The sequence below is a fragment of the Passer montanus genome, unplaced genomic scaffold, assembly GCF_014805655.1.
Source record: "Passer montanus isolate IOZ18808 unplaced genomic scaffold, ASM1480565v1 scaffold10, whole genome shotgun sequence".
NCBI lineage: Eukaryota > Metazoa > Chordata > Aves > Passeriformes > Passeridae > Passer > Passer montanus.
In genome coordinates this window covers 25,468,629-25,493,236 of record NW_024356505.1, presented here as the reverse complement: position 1 = coordinate 25,493,236, position 24,608 = coordinate 25,468,629, and the positions used below count along the sequence as shown (strand labels likewise).

The 24,608-nt window shown below is 36.5% G+C and overlaps 1 protein-coding gene across 1 annotated transcript in view; it reads right to left on the bottom strand.

Moving 5' to 3' along the window:
- Positions 1-24,608, bottom strand: part of PLXDC2 (plexin domain containing 2) — a 251,777-nt gene that overhangs the window by 37,198 nt on the left and 189,971 nt on the right. The window contains exons 8-9 of the mRNA XM_039709905.1: positions 17,165-17,260; positions 16,151-16,232 (exon numbers count right to left, since the gene is read on the bottom strand). Of these exons, the coding sequence (XP_039565839.1) occupies positions 16,151-16,232; positions 17,165-17,260 (178 nt within the window). The remainder of the gene's footprint in view (positions 1-16,150; positions 16,233-17,164; positions 17,261-24,608) is intronic.

Genomic DNA, 24,608 nt, shown 5'->3' with positions numbered 1-24,608 from the left:
CGAGATAGTCTCCTGGCAAACCTGTTTGTGAACTTCCTTTGAGGCATATATCACTGCATGTCAGCCATGGAAGCTACTATTGTTGCTGCCTCATTGAGTTAGAGTTCTGGAAACTGTCATTTCAGTGCAGCACTCACTTTACTGACTGTGTTTTTAACACCATAATTTAGTGGCATGGTGATAATTCCCTGTTGCCATTAAAACATTGGAGCAGATTTGATTTGCTGCGCTGTTTATGCCATCTGTCAACACGGCTATTTTATAACAACTTCATTTTCAAGTGATGACCGAACTCAGCTCCTAGGAAAGCAATAATAAAGATGTTCCAGGAAATGAAAATAGGGACATTTATGAATAGCAAGGAATTTCAGGATGTGTGGGAACTCTGGAGTACTGGTTCAGGGGGGAAAGGGAGAATGAATGTCTCTACGCATATAGCTACTAATGGAGCTCAGTCTGAGTAACAAGAAAGCTGTCAGAATCACTTCAGTGAACTGCATGCAGCCAGAAAGGAGCTGAAGATGCCATCCTTTTTACCAAATGCCATTTACCTTTATTTGCCAGAGAATACTTGAATGACAAGAAGTGTCCACTCAAGTGCAGGACATGAAATGCTTTGCTCCTTTTCTTAGAGTTCAATGAGGATTAATGATGATGATAATAATAATAAATGAGATAACCTGAATACAGGAAATTCATCAAGTTTTAACTTGTAAAAGCTAGAAACATAATGGAAAATTATTAGGAAGAAAAGGAGCAAAGTTGGGATGGAAAAACCTTTTCATTAGGTTGAGCTGGAGTATGACAATCAAAAGCATTGAAATGCACAGCACATGTAATTTAAACCAATAATTTCCTAGTTTTTTGGCTCTGTAAGAGCATGTAAAGAGCAGATTTTTGGAAATAAAAGGCATTGCAGAAATCTGAAATGATTTTGTAAATACCATGTAATGATTCAGCTCAGTTAAAAGGTTTATTAATTCAGCTAAATAAAAGGTTAATCTGGAAAATTATATAGAAATTTGAAGAGGCAGAACTCTTTTCTGAATTCAACCATTAAGGAAGGACCATCAAATTATGAAAGGATTAAGACAGTTGCTAGGATGTTTGAATTACTAAAAGAATAATTAGAACATTTTAAAGTGTAATTTCTTTCCAAGGTGAGATAGGAAGTAAAAATTAAATATAAATATAATATTAAAAAAACATAATTAAACCTCGTGTCTGTCCAACTGAAAAGTAACTCTAATTTTAGAGTGATTTTTGGAGGAAAATAATGTTTATCTTTGTGCTTGGTCTGGTTTTGCCTCTCTTTACAACAGAGCAGGCTCCAGTTTGTTTCCTTCACCCTTCACTTTCTTGCCACACTGTGCTGTCTGGGGAAAGACTGAATTTTCCTTCCTTTGTTATTTTCCACTTTAAAATGCAGAACTTAATCACAGCTCAAAATGTTTATGAAGTTCATGTGAAGTGTCACTGTTAGTGACTATGGTATTCATTTATAAGGTATTTGAATAACATTGGTACTTACCATTTAGCTTAATAGTCCTGATAATATATCTGAATTCTAGCATAAATATATTCTCTGTATTTATCCTTTACTTAAATATTGCTTAATTAAACTGTACTTCAGAACAAGAGGAAAATTTGATTAGGCAGAAGAGGATTTGCTCTTGTAAAATAAAAATATCTGAACTAGCTGAATACAAGGATTTGAAACTAAAACCAGCCTGTACTATTTTAATGTTTATGAAAAATTTGAATGTTACAAAGGCATAATTAATAGCTGATGCAACACTGAATTCCACCACTGTTTTAACATTGTGGTCAAAATTTAAAACATTCAGGTGATGATAAGAATGATCAGAGTGGAACAAAGTTCAGCAGTTGATCCTCAGCCTGACAATGGTTCCACAATTTTATGGGATGGAAAGTTTGGAAAAATATAGCTACATGTTGTGTAATATATTCCTGAAATATCAAGTAAACACGGAAGGAAAAGATGTTAAAATCCAAGCTGTTATTTTACAGAAAATGACTGAACATGCATAAGCCTCAATATTTGTAACTCTGACACAACATTTGAATAGGCAGTAGAAAATAAAGACTCCCATAGGGACTTCTTTCTGTTGAAAGAGGCTAAGAATAAAAGTGGGATAAAAGAAGTAAGTTTTATTTTCAATTCCACTAGAAAGAAAAAGATCAAATTGTGGTTAAAGTGAGACTTGGCAGAGTTCTGATTAAAGAAGAATAGGAGGATATTTTCTATAAACTTAATGTCAGTTACAACAATAAAGGAAACATGCTGAAAAGCAGATAAAGAATAAAAAATATGCTGTTGCTAAAGGCTCTGCTTTGAACAGTTAGAAGGTAAAAGATAGTGTAAGAGGAGGACCCTAGAGTCAAATTTATGAGATTGTGGTACTGGCATTTCCAACAGAATCAGCAGAAATTTATATCAAATGTGTTCTTTGGGAAGGAGCCACACAGATTACTCCCTCACATACTAGATTACAGTTGCCACTGCTTTGACTTTGTGCATTTGTACCTGCACAAAGTGGGTATAAAGAGTGAATAGCAATCAAAGTTAGCAGAGAATTCATCTGTTAGCATTGCTACATGTTTGGCACATAAGTAATTTCTCCGGGTTTGATAGAAACAGCTCTGAAGTACAACTGGATGTACTTTACATTCTGTTTAGTGATCCTAAAAAGCACAATTTAGCTCTTCTTTCTAACATGATTGTCTGAACTATTTTCTATCCTTGAATATGCAGCTTACACTATCTCAGAATTACAGTTAGTGTTGCATATCCATTGATTTAAAAAATAAATATCCATAAAAATAAGAAAGTTGCCTTTGGAGAAAACTTTCCACTTTAGAGATAAGGAAACAGAACATAGGAGACATGGAATGATCAGCTGAGATAACACAGAATTTGTAACAGAACATAGAATTAAGCCCAGATTTTCTGAAAACCAGATGAGCATGCACTATTTCACAGCTTTTGTGTTTCCCATAGTACTCACAGACATATGAATGATAGAACTGGGAATTAAATTCAAAACCATCAAGTCTCAGGTGGTGTGTACCAAGGCACAGATCTCATTCACATGTTCCTCATGCTTTCTTTTTTATTCAGGTACTTAGATTGGGATTTACTCCTTTAAAAAAACTCACACCAGTAACATTAACAATTCACAGACATATGAATGATAGAACTGGGAATTAAATGCAAAATCATCAAGTCTCAGGCGGTGTGTACCAAGGCACAGATCTCATTCAGATGTTCCTCATGTTTTTTTTTTTTATTCAGGTACTTTGGTTGGGATTTTACTCCTTTAAAAAAACTCACACTGATAACATTAACTACTAGTAGAGTCCTTGTGACAGGACCATAAAAATGACCTGGTGCCTGGAGACAGTATGTAAAAGGGCTGTCCACATGTCTGCTATCACACATGAACCCCCAGTAATCATACAGTGTACACCATGGCTGGTTCAGCACTAGTGGGCAGCAGCATCTGAGCTGCTAGAAAAACTGCAGCAATGGTTTGGTTAGTGCTGGCTTACTGCCCCTGCTATGGCTCATTCACAACTCTAAAAAGAGTAAGAACTGAAAGGAAGCAGGAGCTATGAGAAGCAAAGAGTGCTAAACTCACTCTGCATAATCCAATGCTTATATGCTGATAAAATATGTGAATTAGGGCTAAGAAAAACACCCTCTGTTAAAACTCAATGAACTCTTCAGATAGAGGGCAAAACAAGGAAGGACATGAATCATCCTGTAACTGGTTATGTTCAAAGCAACTTAAAGTTCAGAAAGCCATTTGTTTCCCAGAATAGATCTTAATTGTGTCTCATTTTTTATTCTAAAAGTGGGTCCAATTCTGAAGTTAACATTGAGCAGGAACAGTCACCAAAAGAGATTACAAAAGAATTACAGAACAGCAGGAGCACCTCAGTTACTTAATTAATGGTACATATTGATATTTGTTGTGATATCCAGTGATTTCATTAATGCATTATGATAATGCAGATATTGGAAGAGTTAATATATCTGAATAGAGTGGGAACTAAAGATGACATTTAAGGAAGTGTACTCATAAAATTTCATTTATTTCCCTAAGCTGGGAATATCTTCTACAAGAACATGTTAGGGAATTCCTGAGTTTACATGACTGGAAAGATTGAGAAATATATATGCTATAAAAAATCTGAAGACTATGTTGGGAAATGGAGCAGTTTGCTTGAGGTGGTCTAATCTCAGATAATCCAAAATTTATGAAGAGACATATGAATTTCAGATTTGTTTAAATAAAAACTTTTGACAAGTATTTCGTGTTTAGTAATATGTAAAATTTAAAATATACTAAAAAAGAGACTTTTCATTCATGGTACTTCATTACAGAATGATATCTAGGAGGCTGTGAGGCAAATATGATCTCAGTGATGCTCAGTTTATATTGAGGAGTACAACCATAAGAGGTTAGCACTTCTGGAAAGCAATTACAGCAATTGTGATCATTCTGTCTGCATTAGTAAAATAAACATGCCCAGAAATGTTTGGCACTGAAGGCTGCTGGCACACAATGGCCTATGCCTGAAGAAGCAAACTCCCTCAACCTTGAAAAGGAGGAGGCTGCACATAAATAGACAGCTGGGAATAACCTTTGGAACAGTCCAATTCCTGCGCCATGCCTGGGAACTGTTCTGGACAGTGCTCCTGGGCATGGACTGAAATCACAGCAGGAAACATCACAGATGTTTTAGGGACTCATACAATTGTTTTACAATGCCCAGGAAGCCTCCCAGGCTGTGTTTAATTTGCAATACTATGTAAAAAGATACTTTGTATGAGAAGACGAACTATGCTTGTAAAAGTGACTGGGGCTACCATTCTGCATTAGATTTCAATGAAACATAAGAAAAAGAAAATTTGATATATTGCAAAAAATTTTCCATTAAAAAATCTTGGTTGATTCTATTAAAAACCACTTGACTTATTTTATTTATTTCCCTTGTAATGAGACCAAAAAAATTAAGAGTGATCATAAAAAATTGGTGGAAGATAGATTTCTCCATGGTAATGCAGTGGGTTGGATGCTTATATGAAAGGAAAAAAATCTAATGCTTCCAAAAAGGGAGATTAACATTCATCCTAAAAATTATCCTAGAGTCAGGTGTGATAATCTGGGCTGCATGTTTCCACAGATGTGTCCTGAGTTTTGACATTCCTAAAATATTTTGTTCTCAGTTGAAGGGGACCAGTTGGGAAAATTTTATCTAGGCCAACAATTTAGGCTACAATGGGTAGGTGGTATATAGCTTCTGAAATACATGAATCTCATGAACATTCAAATTTTTGATAAAAGTTACCCAGCAAGTGTTTCTTGGAACATACCATTCTCTGGTAATCAAGGAAGGAGTTTGGAACTACAAATTAAGTCCATCTCAGACGTGAAAGGAAAGAAATCTAATATCTTGTTCCTCACTAAATTATTCTACTGAGAGGGTCTATGAGACAGAATGAACCTACTACACAATCAATATTTTTTTACTAATCCATTTTTATAGACCTTTTCTATTAAAAAAATCATCCTAAAGTCATAAAACTTGGGTTGGGCAAATTTGTGCATTTTCTAATGCATCATTTTTGGGACAGAAAAAAAAGTCCAATTTGTTAATCTATTGTAAACAGTACAGTTGATTTATTTCAGGCCACTGGAAGAGAAGACAAGATATAGTGCAAAATAGCAGTATCACTGCTCTATGTACAGCAATGCATAAAAGCATTGCAAAATGAGCACTGATGGATAATGGAACTATCCTGTTGTAGTACTATCCTATCATTTTTTGATTACATATTCATTTAGGACTAGGAAAACTAGTTAGTTTCATCAGAAGCAGCTTACTTATATATTTGGCTCAGAAACTGCTGTTGTGGGGCCTAAGAGCTCTCAAGGAACTAAGAACAAAATTATGTTTGGTTTTTATTCCCTTTAACTTTCATATTAGAACTTTGATGTTCTAATATGTTCAGAGTCAAAACATATATACTGCCATATATGGTTAGAGAAGCGACCATGAGCTATTTAGCATCCACTGTTTCCATTAGTGGAAGATGGTCAGCCCACTTGACTCTTTCGGTAGCACAGGAATAGTAGTCAGCACAAAATAGTATAAAGAACCACACATAACAGTCAACAGAGAGAGAACTGGATACTAATACCGGTAGTTTAGCAAATAAAGATAACACTTGCAAATTAATGTTAGTTAGGTTAAGGAAAATGTAGCAAATTTCAGAGGTGTGAAAAAGATATAATTTGGGACTTTACCCACAATAAGAAATGGAAGAAACAGTCTGAGTGTCAAGAAGATAACCTAAGTAGAGTAGAAATGATGCTGCAGACATGCTGTTAAATCATCTCACTGTGTTTTGGTACAATACATTGTAGTGAGACAACCAAAGAGAAGTTTGTGACCCTGAGTTCCTCTGTCTTTGAATATGGGTTCATACAGCTGTGGTTCCTATCTGATGATGTCAAAACCTTCTTGAAGCTCTTTCTCTGAATGCAGGTAAAGCAGGTACAGTTTTTGCCTTATGTGGTAACGTCCCTCTCAGCATTTTTTAAAGAGTCTTGTGTCTAAGTAACAAACATAGTTTTTTCTAATTTTTCCCATTTGTGTTCTGTATTCATCTATTCATCATCTACCTGTATTTCACATTTCACATGTCATGTATTACGAAAATTATCATACAAACCACTTTGTATTGCAATTCATTTAATGCAGTGTTACTATGCATTTTAATTTGTTATCAGAAAAGTCTGTGTTATTTGAAATTTGAATTTGAATGTCCCTTGCATTCTTTGTATTATACAATTAAAGTCCAATAATTATGGTAGGTGACAATTTGAGGCATTCATTTGGGAATCAGAAAGTCTATAAAATCTTGTGTAGGAACCCACAAGAGACAGCCTATCACACACAGAATGATGGCCACAAGTCTCAGTCAAGTTTCTTAAAATGTCTAGTACATGTATAAATCACATTACAAGGCATCTGTGGAACCCTTTCATGGGTGAGTGTCACCTTTCTACAATCTCATGGATCAGTGTCACCTTTCTGCAATCAAGTGCAATCTCAAATTTTGAAAAGCAAATTATATTGTGAGAAATACATATATAGAATATTAATATTACATCTAGATTAAGAATCTTCAAAATGCTTCCCTGTCTTCAGGTCCAGAATTTAATAGAAAATATTTTAACAGAAATACTAGGATTTCATACTAATGAGAATCAGCAATCTTCTGCTCCTTTTCTAGAAATAATTTAAAGTTCTATAGTCCAGCCTTGAACTTCTTAAAAATCTGCATCAGTTATGAACATAACTGTTCTTGTCATGCTGCTCTGAGTTATTCAGGAAAGCAAAGCAAGGTATGCATAAATGTGACTAATGCTGCAGCTGCAAGAAGACTGGCTACTTCCTGTATGAAAGCAGGATTCAAATTCACTTGGTTAGATATCAAAATTATTAATGTTCAGATCAGGATAATTTTATGGGGCTGCTGAGAACATCAGTGAGTACCCTGCAGAAGAATGTGGGGAGAAAAGAAGCTTGGGGAATGAATGGTCTGGTCGTGCACTGACTTGTATGAAGCCCCTGAAAGCAAATGCATGTTCACTGGGTTTCTGCTCAGAGATTTTTAGGTTTATTAGTATTAATTATAGGAATTATTCCAGACAATTTGTGCTGTAGGGAATTACAGAAATTCCACAATAATTCAACTGACTCCAGCTACTAGCAAATTCTACCAATTTACAAAAAAAGTAGAAAGGCTAGTAATTTGCTATTTATCCATGTGAGATTCTCAGTGAATTGGAAATTCCTCTGGCTGCAGGCTAACTTTCAACAAAAACACGTTGTGAGCTCAGGACCATCTACGTTCCTTAACAGTACTTTCCAAAGTACTGTTATGTACATTTTACTGATATGTACCATTATGACCATTTATAAGTGTACTATTACCATTTACCATTATTTTTAAGTGTATCTACAGGGTCACTGAAGTTAACGCTCTCTTCTAAACAGAACTGTCATCCCACTTGAGAATATCTATTACTATAATCTTGTGAGGCTTTCTTCATCAAACAATACCATCACTGAGCTCATTCTGGTTTGAGAACATGCTTTGTTCGTTAAGCGCTTTTGTGCCACTGTCTTTTCTTGCTTTAGTCCCATCAGGCTTACCATGCATACAAAATTCTTAATTATTGAATGCTAATTTCTTAACAGTTTCTTGCAGTGCATGAGGGCAAATTAGCTTGTCAAATTAAGAGTGAGCACCTTGGAAAGTATTTGAGGAAGTTAGGTGTGGAGCAATTTTCTGCTCAATAAAGTATAGATCTACTTATTGTATTGTTCCTATCAGTAAAGTATCAGGGCTGACAAATCTACACATTTATTCTTGAAACACTTGGATTTGATTAGAAAGATCAATTGTTGTCTCAATACATCTTTTAAAATAGAAGAAAAATATGTTGCATTTTAGAGAGGGCTGTACTTTCTGATTCTCAGGTCTGCAATATGATTGCTTCATAATTGGAAAAGAAACTGTATACAGGTTAGAAAAACATTACTGCCATTACTTTTCATTTATCTTTGGGTAAATGTGACCTAATTCAACAATCTGATTGTTAAGACCCATGTGTTAGGACTCAGCTATATTTTCATAGAAAACCCCTCCAGCTGTAGTGGCATATAAACATCCAGAATCTGGGCACATTTCTTTTGCTTTGTCTGAGGCAGGGGTATGATCAGCAAATTCATGAAGACAGACATGTTGATAGAATGAAATACATTTAACAGCATACACTATGTATTAAACCTCTAGCCCTTCAAAAGCATCTAAAATGAGATTTTCCTTGTAATTTGTATATGAAACTATTACACTGATTGGATTATATATGCTCCCTCTGGTGGTCTACTTAATCCATAAAAATGCCTTTTTTTGTTGTTTGTATTTCAATGGCTAAGGTACTGTGGCCAATTTAATAATAAACAGTACACTACCGTCAGTTAAACGGTGTTTGGATAAAAAAAATCCTGAGTATATACCAGCCAGTCTTCCTCCCATCTTTTAATTTGCAACTGAACTATGAAATATTCCTAAAGCAATCAGAAAAGAAAAACAAAACCAAAACCAAACTCACAACCCTTAAAACTTCAAGTAGTTAAAATGAGGAAGTATTTCAAAGTCAGCATTTTGCACCAACCTTGAGGCTTTATGATGGAGTGCTAATGTCAGTGGAGAAGGGAAGCTCAGTGGATGTTGCCTATCTGGAATTCTGTAAGGCTCTGGCACAGTTCCTCACAACATCCTTCTCTAAACTGGAGAGATACAGATTTGGTGGTTGGATGGTGTAGTGGATGAGGAACTGATGAGATATTTGCATCTATAAAGTAGTGGTCAAAGGATCAATGTCCCAATGGAGATTGATGACAAGAGATTCCCCAGGGGTCTGTATTGGGACCAGCACTGCTTAATGTCTTCATCAACGGCACAAACAATGGGACTGAGGGCTCCCTCTGCAGGTTTGCAGATGACACCAAGCTCAGTGATGTGGTTTGCCTTTCCCTGCTCTTCAGTGGAATCTACAACCCTTGGTGTGGTGTAAAAGCTGAGGAAAATGTAGATATCAAACAATAAGCTATGTGTTTCTTATTTGGGTTTAATTATTTGCTTTCGTAAATCCAGAGGCTTGTCTAGTCAGATAGCATAGTAATTATGTTTATGGTTTTATAAATTCTGTAGGGAAGGTACTTTGCTCAGCTGATAAATATTTTAGGTTACATAAAACTGTTAGTTATAAATACTACAGTATTTGAGTCAACACTTTTTAAAATGACAACAGGTCTTGCCAATTGGGATATACAGACCAACAAACAAAAAACATTATCCTTTTTTTCTACCTGATACTAAAAATTTCCAGACACGAACTCACATTTGAAAATTAACTAAATATGTTTCCAATTTCCTTCTAAAGGAAGAACAAACAAGACTTTTCAAACTTATCCAGACGTTCAGAAGACAAGTAATAGGAATTATTTATTATCTCAGTTACTATAAGGGCACTATGGAAAACTGTCAGTTCATATTTCAACTGTAACATGTTTGTTTAAAAAATGCAGGTGCCTAAAGATTCTTCCATCCCTGCTTTCCAGCTAATCAGCATGGAATGCAAAACAACTTGTTTCTTTATTACCTGCTTAAATGGGAATAGTGATTATCATAATAAAAGATTAGAAGTATCAAGCCTTAAACCACATTATTGCTACTATTCCCAGACACATTTCTGATTTTTCACTTTGCTCAGAACACGTTCCATAAACCCCAGTTATAACCTGTTCATTTACACAACTAGAGCTATTGTTGGCACACAGGACTAAGCATTGAAGTAAAATGTACCACAAATGAGATTATTTCAATTTTTTTAAACCTCAGAATTGCTTTAAGAGCGTAAGAAGCTTTGGGAGCTGTGCATACACACAAGGGCAGTATGACTCCCTAAAATCCATGCAGTGCCCTAGCTCATCACTGCACTCAGTCCTGGAAATTGCACAGTCTCTTTCAGGACATTTTCAAACAGGGGGTTTGCACTTTGTGGGTCAATACCATAAACTGATATGATTTCAAATCACATTATTCAAAGCATACTCTGGAAAACAGAGACTCTTAAGGATAAGAGTGCAAAATGTCACTTTTCAGACCAAGGGAAGTCCCCAGCAGGGCTGCCTGGAGAGCAGTGCCAGGAGCTAATCCTGAGTCTCCAGGCAGCCAGTGACTGAGGTAGTGGAGCTGGTCTGAGCTGGAGACACGCAAGGAGACCTGTGGTCTGAGCTGGAGACATGTGTGCTCAGGCTTACACACCTCCACAACCAGTGGACCATTCTTCAGGGGTGACTTGTTTTCAGAGGAGCAATGTTCACTTATGTCCTGTGCCTCTGGGGGTTCTCTGATCACTGACAGACTGTTGTGTCAAGGCAGCGTCACCCTTACTGAGTAGAGAAGCTTCGTGGGGCTCCTATGGGGCATTTCACTGCTCAACCCTGCTTAGACTCATCTGAAGATTTTTTTTCTTATACAAAGTGTTGGACCCTGAGAAATTTTTTGGTCCTAGATACTTAAGTCCAGAATTTGGTAGAAAGTTGCTTTCAGTACTGCTTTCCTATTCTGTTTAACTTCCCTTGAAAACCCAAGTGAGTCTGCCAGCAAAGAATCCTCGTGGAGCCAGCTGTTAGCCTTTTGGGTACCCTTGGCATAAGGCAGACAATTTTGAATATATGTTCCAACATATAAAAATTTGGATATATGTTCCAACAGTGACAGCTGAGTAAAGCTATCATCTAAACTGTTTACAGCTCCTGCCCTTAGCACTACAGCCCTCCAGTTCTCTTATCTTCACTGTTGGGGGGATGCTACCACACCAAAACTGACTGATGTTGCAGGTACTGGGGGGATGCTTTTATCCTGTATTGATGAAGTGAAGCATGAGACATTCACAGCCTGAGTCTCCAGGATGCACAGATTGCAAGAATGTGCTCTGAAATATCAGTTTCATTTCACTGCCCAAATCTGAGACTTTCCTGCGGTTTATCAAAATAAAAACATCAATATCTAGGGAATCTTTATTTATTGGACAATCATCTTCAAATATTTTCAAGAGAACTCACTATTTCAGTATCTGCAAGCAAGTTTTATAAACTGAAGTTATAAAATAACAGCAAGATGGTCTCAAAACTTTCAAAAACTTTTCTAGAAAATGACATCTCTAATGTGCACGCTATACCAAGTGCCGAGAGTATACAAACATTTTCAGATGCATAAGAAGATGATATAAACAAATCTAACATTAATGAATTCTCCCAATTTTTACATGTTAGAGATAATGAAGGGCAAATGATCCGCATTTCAGCCACTGGAGACCTCCATTGGACAGATGCTAAAGTGTTTCAGGCATTTTATAGACATGGATACTTGTGTTGGAGAAAGAATACCATCTTAGCTTACATATTTTTAGTGAATCTCCATTTGAAGAGTTTTACTTGTGAAACAGTTATAAAATATACATAGTTCCAACAGAAATTGGCTCCTAGGGGGTTCCTCCATCTGCTGAAGTCAAAGGAAAATGATGTGCCTTTGCTTCAGTCATGATAAAGTTGTGTGACACATATCTCCTCCATCTGCTGAAGTCAAAGGAAAATGATGTGCCTTTGCTTCAGTCATATAAAGTTGTGTGACACATATATTGGCTTTCAGACTGGATAGTTTGATGACCTCCTATGAAAGAGCTAATGGTGATTTAAGCTTGTAGAGAGTGCAGGAATAGAGGATTTGGCCCTCAGTCACATCCAAAATGAACCTGCCTCTCCAACCACTGCAGAGCTTGCAGAGCAGCTGGTTTGAAGTAACAGGTAGGAAACAACCCACTGTTGCAGGATAAAGCTATTTTCATTCCAAATAGATTGCCCACAATGGGGAGTAAAGTTTTTCTGCAATGATCACACTGGTCAGTTTTCCTTGTGCAGTTAAAGGTTTTACATAATGTTTTGGGGGGTTTTCCCCCAAAAAACTGTACTCTGCTGTGTGAATGATTCAATATGTAGATTACAACTAATGCAAGGAAAGAAATTAAATGCAAGATGGTGCTCCTGGTAGTAACATTTCTCTGGCTAAATGGGGTAATAAGTGCCTGAGAAAAAAGGCTGTGTTTCCCAATGGATATGTGTAGGCTTGTTACCCACCTGGAAGTCTGTCTGGTCAAGAATATCTCACTTTAGAGCACCAGAGTACTACTGTGGAAAGAACATCTGTGTGTGTGTTCCAGGCATTATCTGACCCTCACTACCTATCAGTGCCCTCAAAAGTAAACAGGCATCCTCCCTCTGCACAAATCTAAGTGCTAGGTCTGTCAGGAGATTATTGCTACATTGAAAACCCACCACTGCCAGTTCAAAGCCTTCAGGTTTTTGCAACAAATTGGCTTCCCCACTCTGGGATTTGCATGCAGACAAGAGAGGCAGTCTTGGCTTCTTATCTCTTGGACCACTGTGTCCAGTTCAGATTTGCAACTGAGAAGCATTACTCAGGCATTGCTCCTAAGCATTCCTCCTACTTCAAAATACCTATGGGCACACATTTGAAAGTGAACAGTAAATATTAATTTCTTTGTCCTTTAGGTGCTTCTGAAATGTCTAAGTTAATACTTCATGGAATTCTTTGCCTTGGTTTTTCAGTCTGATTTTATCCTACTGCAGCAGAGCAATGTATATCATAACAGGAGATAAAAGTCTCCATTGATTTATAAGGCTGGAGAGTGAAGAGCAATGACATACAGAAAAAGCTGAAGGACTGTGAGGCAGGAATTAACAACTTTCCATCCTTTATGATTTTTAACCAGGGTATTAGATTTTCATGTTGAGGAAATGTTTGTTGATTGCATGCAAAAAGAATGTTTTAACACAGCAAATTTATTTTTGTGGGGAGCAAAACCACAATGTGGTACAGAAGCAAATGATTCTGAGTACTCTTCTTTGAACCAGACATTGCCACTGAGAATGGAATACTATTTGTTTTATTTTTTATCTCTTAAAAATGATTAGACATGCTGAGAAAGTGCAAGGTAAAGGAAGAGAGGCACTAGACTAGAAGTCCAGAGAGAGCAAGAGAGTATGCAGACTGGCAAAAAATTTTCAAAGCTGAGACAGAATGATTCCTCATCCCAATAATCCTGCAGTGTAACCAAATAAATATTCAGTTTTCACACTTTGGAAAGCAAATTGCCTCTTTTCACAAAATATTTAACCATTTATTATTTCGGATCTCTTTCTCCATAGAGATGAAATAGTTGAAATTACTCATTTCAGAAACTGGAGATGAGTGTCCAAGAAAGACAATGAGGCCTGAAGCAGACATCCATCAAAGCCATGTTTCCAGAGGAAACAGCAAGATAACAGATTAGGTGTAAAATCCTGTGTAAAGTGTTCTGGGGACTGGACCACAGCCTCTGTGGTCAAGTCCTAGGTGAACAAAGTCACAAAGAAACTGGTCTGATCTCAAAGCTGGCCCTGCTTTGAGTGGGAGGTTAGTTTGGATGACCTTTTCCATTCTGGGCTATTTTACGACTCCATATGCAATTCTCCATTTTCTAAAACCTGAATGAATATTGCTCATCTTGATAGATAAAACTTGTATGGTATGACTTTTTTAAAACTACTGAAATTCCCATGTAGAAGCATATTCTTACTTTCATTTTCAGTGTCCATCCTTTTTCTAAGAAATTCTCTCCAGTTCCTGCTTTTGCTCGTGGTCAAACAGTGCCCAAAGACAACCTGCATGAAGTGACAGTCTCACTACTGTCAGTAATGGCCTAATTAATAGCAATAAAACTACTCAGTCTACCTGCTGCATCTTGTCAAAAGAACAACCATGCTGCACAGTGGAGACAGCTGGTTTTGGAAACAGTGTAGGACTAACTCACAGTAGGCTCATCTTTGATCTCCATATGCAAAAAAAAAGTAAGGAAGGTTTTCTTCATTCAAACTTTAATTGATTAGAAATAGATGTGTTCAGACTGTGCATTTTTCAGCAGTAAATTACACCTTTCCAGTTGTGAGGGGAAAGCCATAAATGCTCCTAAATGAGTGGAAGGAAACACTGTGTGGCTACATGGCTGGTTCTGCTCCTGCTAAAGGTGAAGTATAAAACTTAGTTCTCCACAGTGAATTTGTGCCTCAGTGAGCAAAACATATTTCTCAGCAATTTCAGAGCTGAGGAAACTCAGGTGTTTGGAAACTGGAGGGAAACAAAAAGCATCTGAAGGCTTCTGCACCTGTTCTTCACACGCAGTCTGTATTTTACAATGTGAGCTCATCCAAACAGAAAGGAGAACGCTGGCCATAAAGCTACAGACCCTGCTCAAACCAAAGCCAGCAGGAACTCAGTGCTACAGCATCTATTGATGGGAGGAGAATGAAGCAATGCTGAAAGCAAAGAATCAGCTAAGGCAACCAAGAACTCTTCATGCTTGCTTGGAACAGTTTTCTAGAAGTAGTATTACTCTTCAGTATATTTGGTATGCTTTGTATTACTTGATTTGTCTGAGCTCTAATTCCACTAAAAAGGTTTTTGCAAAACAAATGGGGAACACTTTTCACTTACTACAGGAGCTGTAGCTTAAGAAAACATTATAAAAATGACCCAAATTTTCTAATTCTGGGCTGTGTTCTCCAGCTGTTTACCAGTTCTTCAACATGGTGTCAAAATATTGCACTATTTTAGAATGTTAATTAACTTTTCTTGTATCAGTATACTTCTGTTTCATACAAAGTACTTCTAAACTTAATCACTAGAGCTAAAGAGCACAGCAACATTGAATGCCCATTATGATACTGCATTTTGTTTCAGAGAACTGGCATGAAATTCATCATTATGGTCAGTGAAGGTCAGTGAGTAAAAAACTTTTTGAGAAGCTGCAGTTGCAGAGTTTCCATTTTGCTGGCTGTGCTTCAGCTGCTCCACAATCTAAATCACTCCTGCCATGGACATGACTGTCCTGGTCCATGTGTCACTGAGAGGCTGAGGAGACCCAACACACCCACTAAGTGTAAGGACAGGGTTAAAGGTTAAAAAGGAAAGTACTCTGACTGTTTGGATGTGTTGGCCTCCCTGCTGTTAGCAAGGAAGTTTTTACAGCTACATTACCACCTTGCATCTCCATGGGGTTAAATTATTTTTGATGAAGCCAATGATGTAGGGAGAAAATATGATTTTTATTATGATGTCTCCTTCTTATTCTACTTCAAAAGCATTTAAAAGTATGACTGAAGAAATAAGAAAAAGGGCTTAACTCCTGAGTCAACTGTTTTGACTATTTTTGCCTAATTGTTGAAGTGAAATGTGACAATGATGTGTTGCTAGTGATGATACTTGAGATTTATGTTCATATGAATGCATATATATAAACCCAAATGTAAAAAACTTTTAATGCTGAATAACCTGCAGAAAATGGTTTTGGATAGCCTTTGAGCACAGCTCCATACCCACACACAAAAAAAAAAAAAGAAAAGAAATTATTTTCTCTACCTTTGGAGTTTACTGCACCAGCTGCAGTTGAAACCAATCTGGGCAGTGACACAGGGACCACAGCTGGTAAATTGGAGACAAGCTGGGATGTAGATAAACACAAATTATTACATTAGTCTCATATATGTTTCACATAAAAAACAAGAAATAAGAATGTATCTTCTGATAATATATATTTAGGAAGCCAACAGGTTCAACCATGTCTAAAATAAGACCCTGAACACAGCCTGTTACAGTGCTTTGCACAACTGCATACACAAAAGTGCATTTCATCTGTGGTATTCCATCTGTATTCCACTTGTAAATATATTTCTACTTCCACATCTGTTCATTCAGCTTCATTCCTAAATTTTTAATCTTCTTGCTCAATATTAAGTTTTTCCTTAAATCTCTTTCTTCCCTGGCTGTTCTTTGGTGTTGCTAACATTCAGACATAAGCAGATAATAAGACTGACAGAAAAATGTGCAAGAACTATAACTGGATTTTAAAAAAGGAAAAATACATGTTTCTACTCTTTTTACAGTAGTACAGCTGGCATTTTAAATCCCAAGATTTCTAAGCAATGTAGTTTTACCTTGGAAAAAAGAACCAGATGAGCCACAAAATATTTGGAGCCATTTGTTTGGGAATATGCCTTTGTGATGTGATACACAGTACACAGAAGAATTCATGTTTGCATTGCAAGCATGAATGCTGTTCTTTTTTGTTTATTTTTTTTCTTGAGGAAATGTATCTAAAGGCAATATAATCATTCTTTTGAAAAAATTATTTGGCACAAATTTAATTCAAAACCTACTGGGAGCTGTGTACCTATAAACTAACTTGAGATACACGAGGATGAACTGGATAATGCATGATCCATTTGGGAATCTGAGAGAGGATAAATGAATCTGTTTGTGATTCCAAGTCCACAGATAAAACAAAGTATTTGAAATTGTGTGTGTGTTGCTGGGAGGGAGAGGGAGATAGATGCTTTCTAGATCTGGCTCCTGCTTATGTAATGTTTTACTTACTTGGAAGCGGTATCATTTCAACAGCTGAGAGATTGGTAATCTTTGACATCTGTAGCTCCACCCTGTGGTATTCATAAATTGTTCTTCTGCGAACATCTAACAGAAAAGAAAAACATAAATAATATTTTCTTATTTTGCAGTCTTTAGATGGTGAAAAATAGGGGATGTAATGAATGTACACAGTTTCTTAGGTGCACATATGGCAACTATTTTTCTCAAGAATATATTTTTAGCTTTGATCACAAAAAACAGCACAAAAAAAATAGATAGAGAATTTTTCAGTGGAGAAACCCTCAGAGCTGACAGAAAAGGTACTTCTTCTGGAAAAAATATGAAAATGCTGAGTGTGCTCTCAAGCATCTCAGTCACTGATCTGGGCAGAAATCTGTCAGACATTTTAGGGTGTATTTCAAATGCTTGCTTTCCTAAGACATTTTTCTCAGCTTACAGATTTGAGAGAAATTCTTTACATGCTCACTTTGTCAGTTCTTGCCAAAATGTGCAAACAAAACTTATTTCATTGCTTAATCAAATTTGTTAGCTACAAGATGGCTCACATCTAACTGTACTAGAGTATATTTTCATATTATAACATATTAGAGAAGACATTCTTCCTAAACAGCCGTTGTGCATAATCTTTACACAGGCTGACTGCATCTGTTTCTCAAAGCAGAAATTCAATACAGTCAATGTACTGTTCTGAAGGGCTTTGGACTCACAAGCAACTGTAAGACCTAAGCACAAGATAAATGTGAAAAAAATCACACATTACTTCCCAGAACAATATTCTGTAATGTGTTCTGAAAATTCCAGATTTTATATACACTGTTGAAATATAGACTGGTGAGCTCGTATGTTTGAAAATCAAAAGTACAACCTATAACATCTCTGTTTCTCAAAGCAGAAATTCAATACAGTCAATGTACTGTTCTGAAGGGCTTTGGACTCACAAGCAACTGTAAGACCTAAGCACAAGATAAATGTGAAAAAATCACACATTACTTCCCAGAACAATATTCTGATCTGAATATGAAATCTGATATGAAAATGACAGCTTTCTGGGGTGCTGATTTCATATTTGGTTCTTCTTGATGGTCTGCTAAACTAACTGAAATCAGAGCTAAATACAATCACTGACCCTCTGCAGTCATTCCAGAGAGGAATTAAGGGTTACATACAAAGGACTAACAGATTACGCAAGCAAATGACCAGTCTTAGTCTATATGTAACAGAAGAAAAGGGACTTGTAGACAGTCACAAACTCAGTCTTTGGAGGTCTTCTATGCTGCCAGTCCTGTATGGATCAGAGCACACTTTGTTGCTTAAGGAAGCAGCTTCTCTGCCCTCTCTTATCTCATTAGTTTTCAGGGACAAGTAGGCAGTATCTCACTTTCAGACTAAATATTTCTATTTAGCTCCAAATCAGCACCATTGCCAACCACTTCTTGCAATTTATTTGAAGCTTTGCTACGACTTCACCCCTCCTGATATCAGAATTCTCTTTCAGTATGAAATGAACCTATTATTGAACTAGTTTTATGTGCTACCACCAAAGTCATTCTGACTAGTTAAAAGATGGATATGGGTGGGTGCCAAAGTTTACCCCAATAAATGCCTTAGCCATGTCCTTCAGACCCACTGAACAGAAAGAGTTTTCAAGAACAAGATAATTCTATGTTGGGATAGGGAAAATCTCTTGTCAGCTGCAAGAGGTTTATGCTTACAGGATGGTCAGTCTCCTAAAAGCCCAATCGGAGTGATTGTAAAATGTCTTTGAAATGAGCTCCTGTAATTTGCTTCCACAGAAATCTTTAACATTCTGTCCAAAAAACCAAAAACCAAAACCAAACCAAAAACAAACAAAGAAACAAAAAAGAAGTGAATGTGCATACATAAATTAAAATGCTGTGTGTCGACACTTTATTTGAACTGCTCCTCATCAGTACTGGTACAGACTAGTATATTACAATCCTGTTAATGCTGAACATTTCCTTACAGGTTCCTCACAGGGCTTACAAGAATTAAGGAGCTTCTGGCTTTCTAAAGACTCAGTAGGAGTCAGAGATTCAGGACACAGACACTTTTACCTCACCCAGTGCATGAAATTTCTGAAAAACACCACTTTTAAAAGAATTAAGTGTGTTATATAAGAAAAAAAATATCTAATCATGCATATTTCAGCATGACTGTTTATTCCATTAAATCCCACTGCCTGACAGACTCAAATTTGATCTTTTTCTTCAGAAAGATGACTGTGTCAACCACAGGTGGTGAGTTTGCATATAAGGCATCTATCTAATGTAAGAAACTTAAGCACAGAGAGGTATTTGCATAGTCACCTTCTCACATCTTTGTATATTCTTGCAGACAGGTGGTTGGAAACGTTAGCATTCAAATTTATCTGCCTGACCAAGCTAGAAAAATATGCAGGCCTAGATTATTTTGAAAGTATGACTTAAACGTGCCATGCTCAGATCTTCAAAATACACTTTTCTCTCCCTATTTTGAATTGTGAGCTGGTTTCCCTTAAAAAAAATGGTTAAAAACCCTAAGCTTAACAGGATAAACAGCAAAATGAATACTCTTCCCTCATGCTTTCCCCCTGAACCTCTTCACACATTCCTGCTTCAACCCAGAACAGACATTGCATTTCCTTCAGGTGAAATTTGTTCTTTGTCTTATGCTGTCTATTTAGCTCTTTAACAAAAAAGCTCCAGTACAGAACACAAAGAGCTTATGAGCTCATGTATACCTCAGTACAGACCTTAACATGACATGAACTAGTGAAATAATTTGAGGCAGTGACAGATCAATATTTAAGCATCACGTGCAGGTATTTTGCTATAAAGAAATGTTGCATCAGGTCTAGCACAGAAAGGAAAAAAGGAAAAGGAGTTTTGTATGCTTTTGAAGTACCATTCCAGGTTCTGAATTACAGAAAATATGTGTATATTCTTCTAGTCATGAAAATATTTTACATTTCTACAAGTCTGGGTTCCTCAAACACACTTTTAAACTAAATGTTATAAAGTTTAATATATTCTTTAATAACAGACTATACTTGGTTTAATTCACAGTATGGTTCAGATTGTTTTTTGGTTTGTTTTCATGGCATGTACTTGTGCTAACTTTGAACACAAGCCAAAGGTACAGTCCCAGCAGAAAAACCTGAAGAAAACACCAGCTACTTGAGGTAAGAACATATTCTTCATTGACTGAGAAAGATAACATGGGGGTCAGAAGGCCATTCGAAAGAATTCTTTCAAGGGATTAAGCAATGGATTGGTAAATTATGGATGTGCAAGATTCTGCTGTGACAAAATAATTGTAGTTAGTTTTATCACAGTAGTATTAAACTAAGTAATGCTATAAATAAGTATTTGAAACAGAACTGCAAGAGTTGACTAAAGGTACTCCATAGGGAGAGTACTCTGGAGAAGGAGCAGTGCCAGGACAGCACCAATGATTTCTTAACATGTCTGAAGGATCAGTAGTTCACAACAAATTATTCTAAATATGTGGCTGACAGATGCATAATCTCTCTGTATCTTTTCCATTACATAATCACTACACCATTCCTCAGCTAAAACCTGCAATACACTGAAATGTGAAAATAGTGGAGAAGTAATTCTGAGTTTTTAAATTATGTGTTCACACAAATAAAGACCTTTTCCAGTGAAAGATTTCTAGGGAATTTGGATTGGCCATATACCCAGAAATAACTGCTAAACAAGGCCATATGTATTCATACAGCTGTACTTTCAGTTTTAATTCTTGCTGATAGAGAAAACACAAATGGTAAGAGGGTTCATTTGATTATGCAGAAGTCAATTTGAAGCAAACAATTTATGAAACATATCCAACAAGCTGCAAGCAATTTGTGGAAAATATAAGTCATGGAGAAGGGAGGGGCACAGCTGCTGTGTTACACAGCCACTGACTTTGCTTGACAGCGATGTTTAACATCACTGGCTGAATAAAACCTGTCAACCTGGTATATCTGACTGCTGTCACCACAAAAGGTAAAGGAATCAGAATGTCAAAACATCTGTTCTTTAACAGTTTTATATTGCTAAACTTATCGATATTAACTAATTCTTGAGGCACTGCCACTGGGACTAAACACCAATGCCTGTAATCCAAACACTTTCACAACAGTTCCTCTGAATATAACACACATCTAAGTCTAGACAAAAATTCAGATTCCTTAATTGTATTAATTTTATCATTCTCTTAAAAACTATTTTAAAAATTCTTTTAAACCTGGGAGCTGCACCTCAGAGATGTATAAACTGTGAACAAGCAAACCAGTGAGTAAGCTCTGAAAATATCTTTATGAACAATGTACTAAAAGCTGTTCTGCTGCAATGCTCTGTGCCTACCACACATGATTTACTTTGAAACTCTCCACATCTTTCCAGATATGCCCCAATACCGTCTACTAGATAAAGAGCTCCTAGTACAGGAACTAGGTGTGAAAAACTTGCTTTATTCCCTAATCCCACTACACACCAAACTGCCTCACTCTGAGACCCGTCAGCGCCCAGTTATGAGAATATTTTAAACTTTGACCAACTTGTACCAGTCCTGGCAGTATTGTCAGACTTCCAAAGATCAACAGCATGGTCCTGAATCAGACATCTAGTGCAAGGATCCCAGCTGCCTGGATCAACCTTTCTGGACCAGCAGACAAACAAGAGCTGGAGCAGCTGGCTGCGCTGTGGGATTAGTTACACTAGTGTAAAGAAGAGGAAATACTACGATTTTAGAGTGATAACTTTGGAGCCCATTTTGCACAGAGGTAAATGATAATACCGCCAGTAAGGCAGCAGGAAATCAGACTTGATTTCCCAAGTGGCATTGCATCTTTATATAGTAGATATCAGAGCATAAATGGCCAGTGGTCTTTCACCCTTCAGGAAGGTAATCCTAAGGTTCTTTCAGGGGCTTCACTGCTGTAAACAAAGTGGTGAGACATCTTGAGCAAACATTTATAACATGAAGAGTTGTCACTCAATTATATGCTTGAGTTACACTACATATTGAGTGACACTAATTGCACTGAAACTGGAATATTACTAACACATAGCTCATCTACAATTTCATTTCTGTACACAGTGTTTTTGAATAATTTCTGTGTGATTAAATGTTAAGTTGTCAAAGCATGGATTTCCTAACAGAGCTGCATCTAATACAGTAGATGCCAAAATCACAGAGAAGTTTGTCTCATTGTGGACACAGACCTAATACTCATTTTCTCTTAGTGCAAGACTGTAATTCACTTGTGTAGATCCCCTGAATCTGGCACTCTCTCATTTCCCAGTGTGTTTCATGGTTTTGTGGAAAACAAACACAATATGGGAAGGGGTTTTCATTGCTAAAATACAAAAGTGGGTTGCAGGAAATGCTTTTTTATTTCTTCTTCTTGCACAGCAAAAAAACTAATTAAAGACAATAGGGAAGAGCGCTGAAACACAGGAAAATAACCCTGAATGAGAGAAAAAATGGAGGGAAAGAGAAGGGAAAGAGAGATGGTCATGAGGTTAAAGAGAGATCTTGGGAGTCTGCAGAAGGGAGAACAAAGGACACCATAGGCAAGTGAAAGAAGGACCAAGAACAGAACAACAAGGATGGCAGAGAAATAAAAAATAAATGAAAGGGAGCTGGCTGGAGAAGGTGGGCAAGGAACAAAGATCCTACAGCAGTGAAGGTGTTAAAAAATAGCTTGCTGAAGGAATATGTAAAGCTCCCAGCTTTGTCATCACTGATTGTTTCTATCTGGAAAACATCAATGAAACTTTCTCACTGCATTCGTTACAAAAGGAAAAATAGTGCAAGTGTTCAACCTGTCTGAAGAAGAAGAAATCAGGATGATCATTCTAATTTACACATCAGAAGCAGAGTTCCAGAGCCTGGAACTTCATTTGAATTGCCTGGAAAGAGCTGAAACTTTTCCTCTGAAATTAATCACAGGATGTAGTTTGCCATTTTGCTGCCATATAAATCTCAGAATTATCAGGTTAACCTTGGTGTCCATAAGAAATTTACTTCCCTTAATATATTACCAATCATTCCAAAACCCCTCTAGAGTATATACAGGCATTTCTATATCTATATATAAAATATAAAGTAGTAGCTAATCTGCAATAATATAAGTGGAAAATAAAGACATGGTCTAAAAGCAAGAAGTAGTAGCAGATCAAGGAAATATTTATTTAAAAAATGCCCAAAAACCAGGCATAAAACTACCTGCCATCTCCACGCTCTAACTCTTAAAAGATAAGGTGAACAAGTGTATGTGCCTGTGTGCTTTTAGGGCAGATAAAAGGGGTATTACTGCAAAGTCTTTATACGAAGAACTATATTAATAAAAATACGATATTCTCAAGTTCCTCCTTTTAAAAAAGTTCAGAAAAATCATTCCTTTTAGCTTTTGGCTCTTCAAGAGGATACTTTCCAGCACTCATTAAAATGCACTTTTGAAATGAAATGGCTGATCAAAAAGCATGTTTTATTCTTCTTAGAATGAAATAGGTTTGCCTGGGTTTTGAACTCACTTTTCAGAAGTATTAAAAAAGTTATTACCAATCTTTTGGACAGTACATCTGAAAAAATCTGATAAATAGTTAGCTTTAAATCTTCTGAAATTATTTTAATAAACCGAGTCTGTTATATTGAAATTTTAGAATACTGAGCATACAAAAGGCACCAAAGATGTTCAGCATTTTTAAAAATTGAGAGGATGTATTTGTTCAAACAGGCTTGTGTTGCTCTTACTGTCTCTTTCTTTTTCAAATGCACAATATATACAAAAAGAATTGGCAGAGCTCAAACATGAAGCAGTAGAGTTTGGGGTGATTTTTGTATTATTTGAGGGGGATGTTTTTGGCTTTTTTCCTTTTTTTAAATTACTAGCCATGAACACAAAGGGAGACTGAGTTCATTTGATGAAAAAATCTTGGATAAGTGGCAAGCTAGAACTAGTAGTTTTACTTCTTTGCCTTCTCTTGGGACAAAAAACAATTTATATTCTTCCATTGTCTTAAGACGCCAACAAATAAAGTAAAATAAAAATTCTATCATATCACTTTTTCAGTAATTGACTAGAACCATAGTTGATTTAATACCTCTGAAAAACAAGAATTCAAGAACATACATATTTTAAGAGCATCTGGTACTGGCTTTCTATGGGCCAACATTATTTATCAGCTCTGTCAAGGCGTTATTACATTGCCTGTACACTTCAATATAAACCTGTTTCATTGAGCACACAATTCAGCCTCAGGAAAATCTACTGTGAAATGATGGTTCCCTTGATTAATATTAGCTCTAGTGTAAGCTGCAATCTAGCAAAAATAATCATGAATTACCACCATCCACAGAACTGGTAGTTAGGGGAAAGAGCAATGCATTGTAAACAGCAATACATTAATAATGCTCTCAA